Source organism: Sarcophilus harrisii, chromosome 3, assembly GCF_902635505.1.
Source record: "Sarcophilus harrisii chromosome 3, mSarHar1.11, whole genome shotgun sequence".
NCBI classification, from domain to species: Eukaryota; Metazoa; Chordata; class Mammalia; order Dasyuromorphia; family Dasyuridae; genus Sarcophilus; species Sarcophilus harrisii.
In genome coordinates this window covers 8,984,941-9,001,859 of record NC_045428.1, presented here as the reverse complement: position 1 = coordinate 9,001,859, position 16,919 = coordinate 8,984,941, and the positions used below count along the sequence as shown (strand labels likewise).

The window sequence follows — 16,919 nt, the reverse complement described above, 5'->3', positions numbered from 1 at the left end:
ATCTGGTGCCATCATTGTCCTTTCCAATTGCAGCCCGGCCCTGGTCCATACAGGACACGGTGACAGAGAAGTTGCTGCTGGACATCAAGGAGGAGCTGACCACCACCGACATGGAGAAGATTTACTCCCTGTCCTCCAAGATCGCCAAGGTGACTTAAGGCCCGAGCTCTGGGGGTGTCTGGCCCGGTGGGAACCGGTGCTAGGAGCCTCTGACCCTGATTCCCCCCTCCCTCAGCCTAATTGTGAGCGCTTGGAGCTCCCCCCATCCCCGTGTGCTGGAGGCACCCACTGTGAGCTCCTTGGTCTTCCCAAGACCACCACGGGCCCTGCCACGGGCACTGACTGCCAGCACTAGTGCTGTTACCGCCACGGCTACAACCACCTCCACCATCCCTCTTCCTCCTACTCTTCCTACTATTACAACTACTCCTACTCTTCCTACTATTACAACTACTATCATTCCTCCTCCTCTTACTCCTCCTCCTCCTCCTCCTCCTCCTCCCATTCCAACTACTACAACTATTACATTTATAATCGTTACTAAACTTCTGTTCCTCCTCCTCCTCCTGCTTTTCCCTCTACCATTATTACTATTATCGCTGTTACTGTTGCCATCGCTACCCCTACCACTAATACTATCACTGCCACCCTTAGACTACAAGTTGTGCTATGCTATGATTACCCTTCCTGCCCCCACCAGTGCTCTTACTGCTACTCTTACCATTTCTATCGCTACTGTTACTATTGCCGCCACCGGCACCGCCACTAATGCTATTACTGCTACAGTAATACTATGATTGCTATTACTGTCACTATTGCCACCCCCCAATACTGTTACTCTCATTATCCCATGATAATTGCTATTACAATTCCCATTGCCTCCCCACCTCACCAATACTATGACTATCCTACGATCCCATTACTGTTACTCCTGCCATCACTGCCGCCATCCCCACCGCCGCCGCCGCCGCACTCTCGCCACCACACTCTCGCCACCACGGCTGTTGCTGGTTAGGATTTATTTAGCACATGCAGGTTCACCCAACACTTTACACACATCACTTCATTTCACAACGAGGAAGCTGAGGCAAGGGTCGCGCGTCCAGCAGGTGCTCGAGTCCGCCTGCGGGTCCTGCGCTCTTTCCCGAGCTGCCGGGACACCGGCGGGGAGCCCCGGGAGGGCTTTCCCTTGCTTTCCCTCTCTGTTCTTGGCCCTCTTCCCTCATGACCAACTTTGCTTCTCTCTGGGGAGCTCAGGGGCCTGCTGGCCGAGGGCCCGGGAGGGCACTGGCCGGGATTTCACCCCCGGTGCCAGGCACCGGGGCCGCTCTCTGTTCCCAGCCAGTTCTCGTGCTTGTGAGGCGCCCGCTTCTAGACTGGGCATCCGACACCTAGTGGGGATGCAGAAAAGCATAGCTTGAGCCGGCTCCAGGAGTCAGCCGTGGGTGCGTCGGCCGAGAGGACCGGCGGGATCGCCGGCAACGGGCGGCGTCCGGATCCAGGGCGCTGGCGGCCCCCGTCCCTTCCTCGGTCAGGCCGCGTCCGAGTTCTGGGCGCCACATTTTAGGAAGAACCTTGGGAAAACCAGAGGTTGTACATAGACCGCCCCCAGTGCGGAGGAAGGCCCTGGGGCCGTGCTGTATGAGGATCAGTTGAGGGAACAGGGATGTCGAGCCCGGAGAGGAGAAGGCTCGGGAGAACGGGCAGGAGGCGGTGCTGTAGCACGCCGCTTCCAGTCAGGTGCAGGGCCGTCACAAGGCCCACGGCCTCGCAGCTCCGGCCACAAGCTGCCAGTGCAGGCCCGATTCTGGGAAAGACTTGCCCACGAGGAGCTCCGTCCCAGTCTGGACCGAGCTGGTTTCCCTTCGTTGGGGCTGTGCCATAGGGTAAGGATTCGGGGCGGCCCCCGGGGTTCCTGGCGGCCCCCGGATTCTGACCTTCCCCAGCGGGTCTGGGGCCAGCGGCCCTCTCAGAACCACCATGACCCTCTCTGCGGGGGTTCTTGGCTCCTGTATCGTGGGCCCCTTTGGCAGCCGGATGCAGTCTGTGCGACTGCCCCTTCTTGGAAGTTGTCTGAGAACAAAATCCGTGGGGCTCCAGAGGACACCGAGGATAATGAAAGGCATTAAAAAGCCCCGCTGGCCTGCCCAGGGGGAGCCCCTGCTCCGGGATACCCCCAGACTCGGGCTCCCCCTGCAGGCCTGGGAGGCTAAGGAGGTCCCTCGGCCTCCGTCTCGGCCTCTGGTCGGGAGGGGCCTGCTTTGCTCCAGGTGATCAGCAAGGAGGTGCGCTGGGAAGAGCTCCTCATCCTCCTGCAGAGCACCTGCGAGAGCCTGGGGGCCACCAACCTGGCCCACGACAAGGCCGCCGTCACGTGGCTCAACACCATTCTCAGGCTGCGGGGGCACGAATTGGAAGACAAGGTAGAGGAGGTGGGAGGGCCGGGAGCAGCCCCGCCCGGCGGGGGGGGGCCCGCGCCGGGGAGGGCGCCGCTGGAGGCTCAGGAAGCATGGCCGTCCGCGGTGCGGGGGGCGTCTCTCTCCAGGTGCCCGAGATTTTGAGCACCATCTTGGCCCATCTGCCCTCCGTGCTCCATCCAGATGTGCGGCGCCCCCTGGTGGAAGCTGTCCTCTTGCTGGCTCACTCCTACCAGGAGACTGTCATTACCTCCCTCCTGAGGCAGCCGCTGCCTCTGGACAGGTACGGTCCCTGCCTGGGAGCCACGGCTCGGGCCGGATCTGGCGACGCCCTTCGGTCCCGCCTCCAGAGCGAACCATTTTTATTAGCGACAGCCAGGGGGCAAATATACCTACACGACCATAGGGTGGGAGGAAATCTTCATTGATTCCCATCTTAGAGGTGGAGTCAGGTCCCATCTCTGACACATCCTGACTGGGTGACCCTAGGCAAGTCAGTGAGAAGGGGCCAGCCTGCCCCGACGGGGAGCTCCTCCCCGGGAGCCCTTTCCAGTAGCAGCGGAGGGCCGGCCAGAAGGCCCAAACCCAACCCGGCCCCCACGTGATCCCGGGGATTCGGGGTCCGCTCTTCCGTCTGACCGGAGTTCACAGTCCGCCCCACTTGAGACCGTCCCCGGGGTCCCCGTCCCACCCCATCGGTGGAAAGGGGAGGAACGCAGCCCCCGGGGCTGAAACGTCTTGTCCAAAGTCCCACGGGTGATGAGCAGCAGGATAGGGATTCGCCCAATCACAGATGTTGAGATTTGGAAGGGGGGTTAGGATGCTGACCCCGGCGGGCCCCAGCGCATCCTGGCTCTGCCCCCAGGCGGCCCTCGGGGAGATCTCGGCTCCGCCGGGTCCCTTATTTCATGTCACTTCACTTGGTCTCACCTGACATGTACTGAAGACCTATTGTGTGCAGAGCACTTTGCTAGGCCCAGGCTAAGATCTAAGTTCCTGCCCACTTAGAATCTGCTGTCGAGGGGTGAGGGTGCTCCATGGGCGCATGAGAGATGGCAAAGAAAAGTTGTAGGAAAGGTCCAAGGGGAAGGAGGATCAGGGAAGGCTTCATGGAGGTGGTGCCATCTGAGCTGGACTTTGGGGACTGGGAGAGGTGAGATCCTACTATGTGCTGGTATCTTATCTCATTTGATCCTCACAACCACCCTGGGAGGTTGGGGGCGTGATCATGCCCATTTTACAGTTGAGGCAACTGAGGCAGATAAGGTTAAATTGACCAGCCCGCGAGTGTCCAAGGCCGACTTTGGACTCGGGGCCTTCCTGACTCCAGCCCAGGCTCTGTTCCGGGGCTCCGGCTACCCGGGGGACCGGCGCATTGGCCCGGTCCGGTTGGGCTGGACGAGAGGGTGTCAAGGGGAGGGTGTGAGATGGAGCTGGGGTAGTCTTGATCCGTGGAAGGCTCTGAATGCCAGACAGAACTCAGCTGGCCATAGGGAGCCACTGATGTTTCCTTTACAGTAACATCACCGAGTTGTGGGAAGCATTGGCAGAAGATGCTACTTTTGCTCGAAAGATCCTCCAGGCTCTGATGGCCAGGATCCAGGTGAAGAAAGCTCCCCGGAGCAGCCCCACCTCCAAAAAGGACATCTGGCGCCTGGCTGCTGTGGGACCCCATCACGGTGAGCGCCCCGTGGGCTGGGCCGGGAGCCGCTGGCTGGGGTGGGGGCGGGGGAGGGCTGGGAGCAGCCTCGTGGGGTGGAGGGGGAAGCTGCTCAGCCCTTGGGGGCCAACTTTGGGAACCGCTCAGTGGGGTGGGGGTGAGCTGGGAGCCTCCCAGAGGGGCGGGGGTGGGCCAGGAGCCGCCTGGTTGGGCGGGGGTGAGCTGGGAGCCTCTTGCTGGGGCGGGGGGGGGGGGGGAGCCGGGAGCCTCTTGCTGGGGCGGGGGGGGGCCGGGGGCCGTCCAGCGGGGGGCGGGGGCCGGGACGCGGGGACGCTCTCCGTCCGCAGGCCGTGTGCGCCCTCCACAAGATCACCATGGCCATGGACAGCCGGGAGAAGCTCCAGGACATCTTCCCGGAGCTGTCGTGCACCGTGCTCCAGGAGCTGAGCAGCAGCTCGGGGCCCTGGCAGGCGGCGCTGCCCCCCGACACCTGGGGGGTCATCCAGACCGGCAACCTGCAGAACAAGATCACGCCCCGGAGGTAGTGCCGCGGCTGGCCCGCTGAGGCCGGGCGGAGGCTGGGGGCCGAGGCAGGGGCGGGGGCTGGGACCGGGGCTGTGGGCGGAGGCGGGGGCGGGGGCGGGGGCTGCGGGCGGAGGCGGGGGCTGAAGCTGCGGACTGACCCGCAGAGGCTTCGGGAGGAGGCTGAGGCTGGGGCTGAGGCGGGGCGGAGGCTGAGGCTGACCTCCCCGAGGCTGAGGGTGCGGACGGACGGGCGGAGGCAGGGGCTGAGGCTGGGACCGGGGCTTCGGACTGACCCGCGGAGGGCCGTTAATTCTAGTTAGCGATGCCCCGAGTTCCAAACTCCAGTTGGAGTCTCAGTCCCGCCAATACGGGCGGTTCCTGGCCCGTGAGCTCCCGCTCCAGGAGCCCGAGGCCCCCTAAGGTTCGGAGGAGGCCGGGGGGCTTCTGCCCCCTCCGTCACTCGGTAAACTGGCCACAGGGGGCGGCCCTCGCTCCGGCCCGAGGCTCCCGAGGCAGGAGGGGGGGGGGGGGGGGGGGCCCGGGGGGGGGGCGGGGGGGGGGGGGGGGGGGGGGGCCCCCCCCCCCCCCCCCCCCACCCGCTCCCCCCCGGGACACAGCGAGCAGCACTAGGAAAGCTGGCGTTCCAGGCACTAGGGGCTGAGGCCCGGAGTGACAGCGAGGCCGGGAGGGGCACCCGGGAGGGCGGTGGAGGCAAGCTCTGCCCCAGAGGCCCTCGGGGGCCCCGGGAGCGTCAGGCTGGCCCATGGGGTGTGGAGGCCGTTTGCGGGGAGAGGCTGGAGGCGTCAGTGCGGGTGGTGGTCGGGAATGAAGAAGAGTCCTGCTGTAGGAAAGGCAGCGGACCCTGGGGCCGGGAGGCTCACTATTATCCCTTGGGGCCGGGAGGCGCATTGAAGGCTTCCTAAGGGAAGGACAGCTGGGAGCATTAGGGAGCCCAGGCCCAGTGTCCCAGTTTTATAGAGGGTAAAATGAAGGGCTCAGTGAAATCCCCCAATCAGTCACAGCTGGCAGGGACCTCGTGGGCCAGTGAGTCCAGCCCCCTCCTTTTACAGATGAGGAGACTGAGGCAGGCACATGGCAGAAGTGCCCCATGGTGTGCTTGCCACTGCCCGGCACCAGGAGGCAGAACCAGGAGCAGGGCATGGAAATCGGGGGGCAGGGGAGGGGCTCACATTACAGTTCAGTGCAAGGAAGCTCTTTAAAAAAATGGATTATATTCCTGAGAAAATAGTGAGCTCCCTCACAATAAGGAAGGAGCAGCTGGGGCAAGATTGTCCCACCGAGTCAGAAACTGGGCCAGATGTGTCTCGGGCCCCTTCCCCACTAATATTCTAACTCTAACCTCCCTGCTCACTAAACCTCTCTGGCTCCCTACTGCCTGGAGCAAATATGAAATGGTCTCTTTGGCCTTGAAAGCCCTTCTAACCCATCAGCCCTGTCGGGGCTCACAGCTGGCTGTCCTCCATGCACATTCCCATGCCGCGAGGCCGGCCTTCCTGCCCCCCCACCCCCCCCACACAAACGAGACCTTCCGTCCCTCAGCCCTTTTCTCGGGCTGCGTCTCCTTGCTGAAACGTCCCCTTCCCCTCCTCCGTCCCCCCTGGAATCCCCCTCCCCCGCCCTCAGAGTTCTGGGCCTTCCCCAGGCCCATTTGGGCCCCTGTCGCTTGCTCTGTGTGTCCTTGAGTGGGGTTCAGCTTTGGCCCCTTCCTGGCTCCTGGCACTTAGTGCCACGTTGTAGGCACTGGAGAAACGCCCATTGCCCCAACGGCCACTTCTCTTCCCCAGACTCACCATCAAAACCCTGCAGGGTGTGCTGAGTCGGGCCGGGAGTGAGGAGATGATGGACAGCTTGGTGAGTCAGGGGGTGTGGACCCTCCTGGAGGACCCCAGGACGCACATCGACGGAGTGTGTCTCCTGGCCAGGTAGCCGGGGCCGCTGTGCTTCGTAGGGGGCCGAGGGTGGGGAGGCCAAGGGGGCCTCTGGGCCTGGCTTCTGCAGGCGGCCTCGGGCTGAAGGGATGGCTGCCATCCGGGGAGAGTCCCCGGGGTGCAGGGAAGCCAACCCCTTTCCACAGCCCTTCCCTCTCTGGGGGGAGGCCCTTGTGAGGCGAGTTGGGCAGGGAGTAGCCTCCCCAGGAACAGAGGGGAAACTGAGTCAGAGTTTAAGTGACAGCAAGTGTCCGGTAGGATTTATTCTGGGTCCTACTAGCTTTGAGCTCAGCACCCAGCCCAGCATGTCCGGCAGCACCTCCCGGCCCTTCTCTAGACCCGAAGTCCTAGGAATGAGGCACAGAGATTGCTTATTAGAGTCAATCGGCTAAGTGGCTGCCACAAATTAAGCACCTACTGTGTGCCAGGCACTGTTGTAGGAGCTGGAGAGACAAAGGCAAAAGTGAGCTTGTCCTGCCCCCAGAAGCTCCGATGTGAGCTGGAGGAGACTCCCCTGGGCACTGAACAGACACAAGAGAAGTGGGGGGGGGGCTGCAACAGCTGGGGGGGGGTTCAGGACAAGCTTTCAGGAGAAGCTTGAACAGTGTCTGAAAGGAGGCTTCTTAGAGGTGTGTGTGAAGAGGGAAGGCGTTCAGTGGCAAAGGCGTGGAGGTGGGAAGCCAGGTGGTGAGAAGCTGGATTGTCAGGGGTGCTCAGGCCTTGTGGGGCCGGGAGGGCCAGCGTGCACCCCTAGCCTGCGTCTGGCCCTCTCGCCTTCCCCAGGACCATGATCCTCCACGTCAGCCCCTACAGCCAGAGGTTCGCGCAGCTGCTGCTCTCGGGCTTGGACTCCGAATTCCTCTCCTGGCGTCTCAGCAGCACGGCCTTCTTCATCGAGGTGAGCACCGCGGGGGCTGGAGGCTGGGCTGCGTGCGGGAGCCCCATCAGCCCTCCGGAGCCTGGCTGCCTCTGGGAGGCTGAGGGGCCCCCCTCCTCTTCCTCTGTATGGCCTTGCTAGCACTTGTGGCTCTGCCTGTGTGCTGCGGGCAGCCGAGGGGAGGGCCCATAGGTGAGGTCACCGGCCTGGGCTCTGCCTGTGTGCTGCGGGCAGCCGAGGGCAGTGCCCGTAGGTGCCCCTAGGTGAGGTCCCCGGCCTGGCTCCGTGTCCAGCGGCTCGTTGGCAGTTGGCATTCTGCCCGTGTGCTGGCAGAGATGCTGAGGGCAGCTCCTGGATGTGAGGGTGTGTGCGCTTTGACCCCAGGAGCGTGTAATTACTTTACTGATGAGTCTTGGGCCGGCATCCCTTTGTCCGCCAGTCATGGGGCTCCTAACCCAGCACCTAACAGCCCAGCACTTCCCCCCCCCCCCCGGCCCGGCCTCCAGCTTCCCTCTTCCCAGCCAGTGAGGGGCTCCTGGGGGCAGGGCTCTGGACCCTGCTCACGTGCCACTGGGCACTCCCTTTCCCCTGCCTTGCTCCCAGAGAGCAGTGATGGGAGACTGAGATTTAAAAACAATCACCTTCTGGAGACCCGGCTTTGGGTGCCGGGTTGGGGAGGAAACCTGGCCAGATCTCCAGGGTGGCCAAAACATGGGGCAACTGATCCTCCTTCCTTGAAGTTGATTTTGCGCTTGGCTCAGGCCGAGACTTTCAGCCAATCCCCAGGCACTGATCCGGCAGCCCCTCCGTGCCAGGCTCTGGGCTGGAGGCCGCCCAGAGTGGGGTTTAGAGGAAACGGAACCCGAGGGCCCTCTGCAGACACGAGGATTAGTCACTGACGGGGCACCTCTCCCGGGGCCACCACTTCCCCCAGGAACATGGGGACCCTGACCCCTCTTCCGGAACCTTCTCGTTCTAGCTCATGTGTGACCCGATTCTCTACAAAAAGAAGATGCTGAAGTCCACGGTCCTGAAGCTGGCCAAGGGGGCCAGCCACGTGCACAGCACCCTGCGCCTGCTGTCCATCCGGGCCCTGGGCAACCTGGCCATCGGGGCTCCCAGCAAGGTGAGGGGGGCGCGGCGGGGCCGGGCGCTGGGCGGGCAGGCGGGGACTCCACGCTCTGTCTCTGCCAGGTGAGGCACTACCGGAAGCTGCTCCTGAAGAAGCTGCTCTGCTCACTGTGCGACCCCATCAGCACCCAGGTGATCTCGGAGACCATGGTGGCGCTGTCCAAGGTGCTGGGGCTGATGGGTGAGGAGGACCTGGGCTCCTCCTTCGAGGTCATCTCCATGCAGTGCAGGGCCTTCTTTGATGACGTGAGTCGGCCTGGGCAGGGTCCAGCCCTCCCTGCCTCCCGTGGCCCCCATTATGGGGATGGGCACAAGGGGGGAGGGAGCAGGGCAGATGCCCATGCCCCCGGCCTTTCCCCAAAGGGCAGTGGGCATTCAGGGAGCCCTGGTGAGAGCCCTGGGCCCAGAGTGTGTGAGGGAGGCCATGGTGGGGGCAGGGATTGTTGCTGTACAGTGTCGGGAGAGGGCAAGGTGTGCCCGGCAAGAGCCCTCCAGCTCGGGTGGCCCGGACACAGGCGCCACCTCGGGAGGCTGCAGCCACGTTTCTGGGGGCAGGGAGCCCTCCCGTTGTTATTGGTCATCCTGGGTGAAGCTCGGTGTATATGTGCCCACTCTGGTGCCCACCTCTGGGAGATAAAAGCTCCTCGAGGGCAGGACGGCCCCGTTTCTGCCAGGGGGGGGAGCACCTGGGGGTGCTCACTAAGGTGGTGCTGAATAGACTCCAGTCCTCAGCAGGATCCGGGTGTCTGTGGGCAGAGGGGAGGTCTCAGCCTTCGTCCGGCTCTTTGGGCTGCAGGAGAACGAGATGCTTCGCCTGCACGCCATCATCCTGTTTGGGAAGCTCGCCGTCTGGGCCGGGAAGAAGAAGGACTTCTTCGCCATGGAGGTCAGGAAGAGCTGGATCCCCCTCATTCTCCACTTGCAGGACCCTTGCCCGGAAGTGGCCAAGGTGAGCCGCCCCCCCACCTGCCCCCAGGGACTCTGCCATACAGAGAACGAGAGGAAATCAGCCCACTGTGGGAAGGGAAAGGGGAAAAGGTCAATTTTTGTTAATTAGATAAATTAGAAATTCTTGCTAGTCTAGAACTGATCAGATTGAATTTAGTAAAATGGAATTTGGAGGCAATAAATGGAGTTTACATGTGGGTTTAAAAAAAAAAAAACTTCACAACCACAAGGCAGAGGAGGTCTCACACACAGTCACCCCAGAACCCTTCTGCTAGAGCCGAGGGGGTGTCTTTTGTCTGGGAGATGAAGGGGTAGGACTCAATGGCCTCCAAGTCCTTCTAGCTCTAGAGCCACGAGCCAAGGTGCTTAATGAAGGTTACTGACTGACTGATCAACTCCGATCTTCTGATTCTCAGCTTAAGAAGAGTCTGGACTGGAGCCTCCCTGAGGGGCCTCCCTTAAAACATCCTGCAGATCCCAATCAAAAGATTCCACTGACTGGCTTTAACACATTTATATTAAATACATATTTCATATTATTATAGCATCTAAAGCACATAAGCACAATATTGTTATTACAACACATTATATTAAGAATACTAATACAGTTAAGGAAATATTAGAGGATCATGGCTAACATATTGATATTCCATTTACTAATGCACGGTAATCATTTGTCAGCTATAGCTACATTATGTGATATACCATACACAATTTATTGCATATTTACATTGATGACAATAAAGTATTGCTTGGTGGTTAGAGGAGTCAGGAAGACCCCTGGGTTTAAGTCCTGCTTCTCACACTTCCTGACCATGGGATCCTGGGCCAGACTCTCTAGATGAGGGGACACTGGCTTCGTTGCTAAAGTTTGCTTCTTCCCCCAAGAAGTTTCTTCCACTGATTAAATGAGAGATTTGGACTGAAAAGTGGATCATCTCCCAGGCCAAAGCCTGACAAAGGCTTCCCGTTGTCATGGTCAGCGGGTGGCCTGTCCGTCATTGTGCACTTGCCCTGTGATCTTGGGGGCAGGCCCTCCCTTCTCCCACGAGTCTCCCCCTCCCCTCCTCTACGGTTGTTGGCTCAGGGCCCTGGAGTGTGATTGAGCCCGGGAGCTTCTGGTCTTCATTGACAGGACACAGCCTACAGTGATCTCGTGCCATGGGGTCGGCTTCCTTTGGAGGCCAGAACCCTCCTTGAGTGACTCTTGTTGGAGTGGAGAGGGCCTGGGGCCTCCAAGATGGCGTCATATTTGGGGGCCAGTCTAGGAGGGAGGGGGTTGAAGCAGCTGCCTTAGAAAGTAGGATCCGTGGCCAAATTTTGTGGCCTCCCGGCGCTTTCTCAATCTCTAAATGTATAACTTGAAATAGCCTAGGATTGTTGAGAAGCCAATTATATGGAAATTCAGTGATTAAATATATTTTAAAGGGTTAGACTTGTGGAGTTTGGGTCTCCTTCTCCATGATGCCCTGCCTTAAACTGCAGCCCTTTTGTCTCGGCTCTGGCGGGGGCGAGCAGAGGCTAGTGTTGGCCCCGGCCCCGTACCTTCCTGGAGTCTGACAGCTCGTGCCCAGAGACGGGGGAAGCTTCAGCTCCACCTTTGCTTCCCACCTGGCCAATGAGGCCAGGAATTGGGATGCTCCGGCCTTGACAGGATGTCTCCCTCTCCAGGCCTGTGAAGTCACCATTTGCTTGTGCATTCCCTTCTGGGGCTGGAGGAAGCTGCAAGTCTCCTTAGAGAAGTTTGTCAACCAAGGCACTGACCTGAGCCTCTTCCAGATGGAAATGTGCAGCTACCTGGTAAGTAGGATTCTCAGGGGGGGCCAGAGAATAGGCAGGGATTGGTGGCAGAAGCCCCAGAGGACAAGGGAAGCCCAGCAGATGGCAGGAAGAGTTTAAAAACTAAGAAATGCATCAGATACATGGATAGCATCGACAATATGGCTACAAGTTGTACAATAAGATCCTATAGAAGAAAAAGAAAGATCTCTTCTTTTATGGAAGCCAGAAAAGTTTATATGGATTTTCAAAATTGCAGAGGTGTCATACTTCTAACTCCTGTGATGTGGAAAGAATCTCTCTCTTCCTTACTCTTTCCCTTCCTCCTCCTCTCTCTCGTTCCTTCCTTCCTTCTCCCTCTCTCCTTCCTTCCTTCCCTCTCTCCCTCTCTCTGTTTCTCTCTTTCTCACTCTCTCCCACCTCTTTCTCTGTAGGCATGTATATAAAATATATATTTATATACATGTATATAAATATATGTATGTATACATACACACATATATTTGTTATGAGGGTTTTCTTTTTTATTTAAAAGGGGAAAAAGATCAATTTTTGTTAATTAGATAAATTTTAAAAATTCTTGATTCTAGTCTTAGAATTGATCAGATTGAATTTAGTAAAATGGAATTCAGAGATAATAAATGTAGTTTACATGTGGGTTTTTAAGAAAAACAACTTCATAACCACAAGGCAGAGGAGGTCTCAACCACAGTTTGTCCAGAGAAGATGGTGGGGTTAGCAGAGTGCAGGCTTGCTAGGGGCTGAGCTGTGAGATGGAAATCAAGAAAGGAAATGTGACCTCTGGTAGCGGTAAGGGAGGAGAGACATCCTGTCCAAGGGGGAGCTGGTTGCGCCGGACCCTGTTATGATCTGGTTGCAGGTGGGGTTCTGTGGTTAATTCTGGGGACCACATTCTAAGAAACACTTTGCTAAGCTGCAAAGGAAGATGAACAGGTCAATGGAAGGCTTTGAGTTCAAGCTGTAGGTAGATTGGCTCAAGGGAGCTGGAAGTGTTTAATGTGGATGAGAGAAGACTTGGGGGACATGTTGATAGCGGTCATGTGGAAGAGGAATTACTCTGTTGTCCAGGAGCAGTGGGGGGGGCACCTCGGAAGTGAAGATGGGAGTTCCTCTTCCTCCCTGGACGTTTTCAGGCACTTGCTGGGTGTATAGTTTTGGGAACTGGTCTCAGTCATGGGCCCGGATGGTGGCTGAGGTCGCTTCTGAGTGCAGTACTCTGGACGCTGCAAGGGCTTCAGGTGAGGACTTGGTGGCCACCGTAACAGAAGCCTGGGACCACCACAGATGTCTAGTCGGTACGGTCTGTGCAGGTTTACGGGCAGTGAATCCATGGAGTCCACAAGGCATATGGGCTGGCTGAAGACATTAACTTATATAGCAGCCAACGAGTTAAACTCGCATTTATTAAGTGCCTGCTGTGTGCCAGGCATGGCGCTAAGCTCCAAGAAGACAAAGAAAGGTGAGAAAATGAGCATTTCCCGTATTAAGGAGCTCACATTTTCCTGGAGAGATACAACTTAGCGCGCTAGAATCTGCCAAGAAGGATGGAGCTCAGCAGCTGCTTAATCTATATCACGCTCAGCCTCTCCCCATTTCTGTCAAGGATTCCACCATCTTTCCAGACACCCCATCAAGCCCAGAATCATGTTTGGTCTCTTACCCCGCCCATCTCATTGTCGTACCAATCTTAGCCATCGTGACTCACAGCCGGGTCCCCTTCTCTCCACTCATAGGGTCACCCCTAGTTCGGACCCTGCTTCAGCTCCCACCAAGACCATTGAAATGACTTTCTAATTAGCCTCCATGTTCTTGGTGTCTCCTGCTCCACTCCAGCCTCCACACACCTGCCCAAGGCCCCCTCCTGAATCACAAGTCGCTTCCTCACTCACAGAGCTTCACTGACTTCCTGTTAACTCTGGCCTTTGAAGCGCCACCGTCTGCCTCCAGAATGACTTTTACCTGTGATCCCCCTTCATGTGCCCCAGATTTCATCCAAGGTCCCCCCAAAATTTGGCCTACCCTCAGTGCCACCAGGTCTCTGTGCAGGGTGTCCCCTCGACCCTTTGCTGGCTTTCTCATCAGCCCAGAATTCTGGCCCTTCTGGGAAGGCTCAGATTAGACGCCTCCTCCTTTCAGAAGCCTGACTTGATTTCCCATATTGTATGTTCTCTTTTCCCCAACCGGACCCCTCAGGATGTAGATATTGTGTTGCCTGGGGACTGGACGCTCGAGGCCAGGAGCTCCCTGCTCTTTTCTTGTTATCTCCATTGCCGTTTGGCATCCTGGACACCCCTGATGCTTAGTTGATGGTGTTGAGCCTTCCCTTCCCCAGGTTAAGCTTCCCTGGGCCTTTCACTTGGTCCGAATTTCCATTCCCGCTCAGCTAATCCATGTGACTTGACGAGGTCCTAAGCTTTCTCCCTCATGGACGCCATCTTTGTGGGGCAGGGGTTCAAAGGAAGGTCTTTTTCCTTCTTGTGATTTAGCCAGCCTGGCTCCTTCCCCTACCGGCGTGCCCTATGAGGGGGTCCTTGCAGGCTGCTCTGGAACCCCACTGGCCCCTAGGAAGACCTACAGTGTCGGGCACAGACTCTCACCACCTTCAAGGTGGACCAGATCTGATGGAGCCTGGGATTGGTGACTGACTTCTGGCTGTGAGGGGCTTCCCTTCTTGGGAGCCCTCTGGAGGGGCTGAGGGAGGATGGCTCCTGAGGGAGAACTTTGCCGAGTACGGGGGCTCAGGACATTGTGGGTTCTCCTGTGCTAACCTCTGCCCTTTGTCCTTTCCTTCTCCAGGCCAGGAAAGACCCTGATCTCCTGGACACCTTTTGTGCAGAAGCCATCTCCTACTACGACAGCGAGTGGGCCAGGATTAAGGCGGCGGCCTGCACCTTTACCGGTGAGCTGGCAGGGGCCATTGTGGAGTGGCCCAAGCACTGCCAGTTCTCGGGCCTCGTGCAAGCCCTTCTGTTCAGGGCGACGCTGCGGCCCTTGTAAGGCTCACACTGGGGCCTTGCCCAGCTCCCGCAGCCAGTGAGCGCCCACGTCTGGCCTGACCTGCCTCAGTTCCCCTTTCTCCTGCTGACCCTGGTGCTTTTTGGGGGAAGCCTCCCTGACTGCCCCAAGGCCCAGAGTCAGTTGTTCGCATCCTCCTCCTCGTCAGATCTCTTCTCCTTCCTCGTGTCCGCTCTAGTGGTGCCCCTGGAGATGACTTGTCATCCAGCCTGATACACTGTTGGAGGGCCGGGCTGGGGATCAGGAGCCCCCTGTGTGACTCTGGGCAAGGTGCTCCACCTCCTGGCCTGTGTCCTCATCATGGGGACAAGAATGGCACCCGCTTCTCAGGGTGGGGAGGCTCAGATGAGATGCTGTACGTACGGTCCTTCTGAGTGCCAGTCCCCGGGATGAGGGTGATGATGTGGGCTGGGCAGGGAGTGGAGAGCTCTAGGAAACTTCTCATCTCTTGCCACTGCAGGGTACGTTCTGGAGCAGGGGGTCTCCTTGAACCTGGGGGAGATGGACATGGAGCGCCTGGGTCAATGTAAGTCCCCTCTGACCTTGTAGAGGACTTGGGCTGGTTGGCTCTCCAGCACCATGGAGAAGGTGTCCCTCCTCCCCATCCCAAGGAGCTCTGTGGAGGGTGGGTGGGCAGATGGAGGCAGGTACTCAGGAGCCCAGAGGCTCCAGTGGAGGCCAAGCATTCTAAGCTTTTGCTCAGACCTAGGCCTCCAGACCCCCAGACCCCCAGGCCCCAGGCTCCCAGACCCCCAGACCTCCAGGCCTCCAAACCCCCAGACCTCCAGGCCCCCAGACCCCCGGGCCCCAAGGCCCCCAGGCCTCCAGGCCCCCAGACCTTCAGGCCTCCAAACCCCCAGGCCTCCAGGCCCCCAGACCCTCAGGCCTCCAAACCCCCAGACCTCCAGGCCTCCAGACCCCCAGGCCCCAGGGCCCCCAGACCCTCAGGCCTCCAAACCCCCAGACCTCCAGGCCTCCAGACCCCCAGGCCCCAGGGCCCCCAGACCCTCAGGCCTCCAAACCCCCAGACCTCCAGGCCCCCAGACCCCCAGGCCCCCAGGCCGGGTACTGGAAGGTTTCTTGGTGCAGCTTTCCCCAGCTTGCAGATTATCTCCTCTCATTCACTCTCAGGTCTTGAAGTGCTCCAGATGGACCCTGAGCTCATAGTCCAGGACGCAGCCAAGGAGACACTGACCCTCTTGCGGCGCAGGGAGCAGCAGGAGAGTGGGAATATGTCCGTGGCTCTGGCCAGGAGGCCCGCTCCCTCAGAGACCTAGCTGCTGGGCTCCTCCCTGCTCCCTCCTGGGAATGCTCATGAACGGGGCAGACGCAGGGCTCGGGGAGCTGGCCGGTCACCATTCCAGAAAGCCAAGCCAGGGGCCGGCACAGACTGTGGTGCTCAGGGAAGGCGGGCACCTCGGTGCCCCCTGAAGGGCAGCTGTTACCGCTCCGGCAAGGAGGGGGATAGACAAGGATGGATGGGAATGCAGAGGTGACAAGTCTTCCCACGGACAGCAGAGTCTCTGGAGGGACAAAGACAAACGTCTCCCGTTAGAAATTTCTTTTACCCCGTTTTCTTCTTTACTTCTTTTTTCTCCCTTATCATTTTCCTCCTTGTTCTCTTCCTCAAGGCACTTGAGGCCTTGGCCTCCAAGGTCCAAAATCTCTTGGTCTGAGATTTTAATCTTCCAATTGGAATAACTACAGGGGGACTCCCCAGTCTTGACCTTGAAGGAAGACTCAGGAACTTTGGCTGATAGGACTCTCCTTGACTGGGGAGACCCTGGGCTAATTTCTACCTCAGAGGGCCATGGTTGGCTATCTGGCTCACCCTGGGACCAACTCAGGCCAGTTCATAATTTTGGCAAGCCGAACTTTTTGGTTAGCCGACTGGGGACCTGGGCAGAAAGACCCCTGCCCACAGCTGCCAAAGTCCTTAAGGTCTGAGCTGCCCATATCTGATAGGGATTTTCTGGATCTTTCTTGGGCCTCTGGAACATGAGTCCCATCAACCTCCATCTTGGGAGGGACAAAAAGAAGTTGTGTCCAGTTTTATCTGAACTGTAGGGCTCCACTCCAGTATCTTTCTTGGTATTGAAACTGCTTCTTTGTTTTTATTCTTTGTGGATTATAATAAAGTTTCTTTCTTTGATCCTGTCTGGCCTCCTTTTCCAAAACCATCCAGCCCATTTGTCAATGACTAAACATGGTTTGATACTGAATTACCTGCTTATGAAACATTATTTTACAAAATACTTTCTTTTTTTTTAATAGCTTTTTACTTACAAGTTATATGCATGGGTAATTTTACACCATTGACAACTGCCAAACCTACAAAATACTTTCACTCATATAACCTCCCCCTCAATGTCTTGAGATGCTCTCTATTTAAAAAATGGAGGAGGGGCTTGATTTGTCCCAAATTGCCAATAGTGCCACGGCTGGAACTTGAACCTATGTCTTTTGGCTCCCAATCCAATGGGCTCCATGTTCTAAAACATAAGCCAATCAGTTTGAGGACACCGGCCCTTTTTTTCTCCTTTTCCCAGATTTGCCAGTTGGGTTGAAGGAATTAGATCTGTACCTCCAGGAGAATA

The 16,919-nt window shown here is 58.1% G+C and overlaps 1 protein-coding gene across 1 annotated transcript in view; it reads left to right on the top strand.

Moving 5' to 3' along the window:
* Positions 1-16,486, top strand: part of MROH2A (maestro heat like repeat family member 2A) — a 49,950-nt gene extending 33,464 nt beyond the window's left edge. The window contains exons 27-40 of the mRNA XM_031961106.1: positions 34-149; positions 2,271-2,423; positions 2,546-2,700; positions 3,936-4,107; positions 4,425-4,618; positions 6,408-6,545; positions 7,335-7,449; positions 8,408-8,554; positions 8,623-8,805; positions 9,356-9,508; positions 11,179-11,307; positions 14,104-14,206; positions 14,783-14,848; positions 15,454-16,486. Of these exons, the coding sequence (XP_031816966.1) occupies positions 34-149; positions 2,271-2,423; positions 2,546-2,700; positions 3,936-4,107; positions 4,425-4,618; positions 6,408-6,545; positions 7,335-7,449; positions 8,408-8,554; positions 8,623-8,805; positions 9,356-9,508; positions 11,179-11,307; positions 14,104-14,206; positions 14,783-14,848; positions 15,454-15,599 (1,970 nt within the window). The 3' untranslated portion in view covers positions 15,600-16,486. The remainder of the gene's footprint in view (positions 1-33; positions 150-2,270; positions 2,424-2,545; positions 2,701-3,935; positions 4,108-4,424; positions 4,619-6,407; positions 6,546-7,334; positions 7,450-8,407; positions 8,555-8,622; positions 8,806-9,355; positions 9,509-11,178; positions 11,308-14,103; positions 14,207-14,782; positions 14,849-15,453) is intronic.
* Positions 16,487-16,919: the final 433 nt, after the last annotated feature.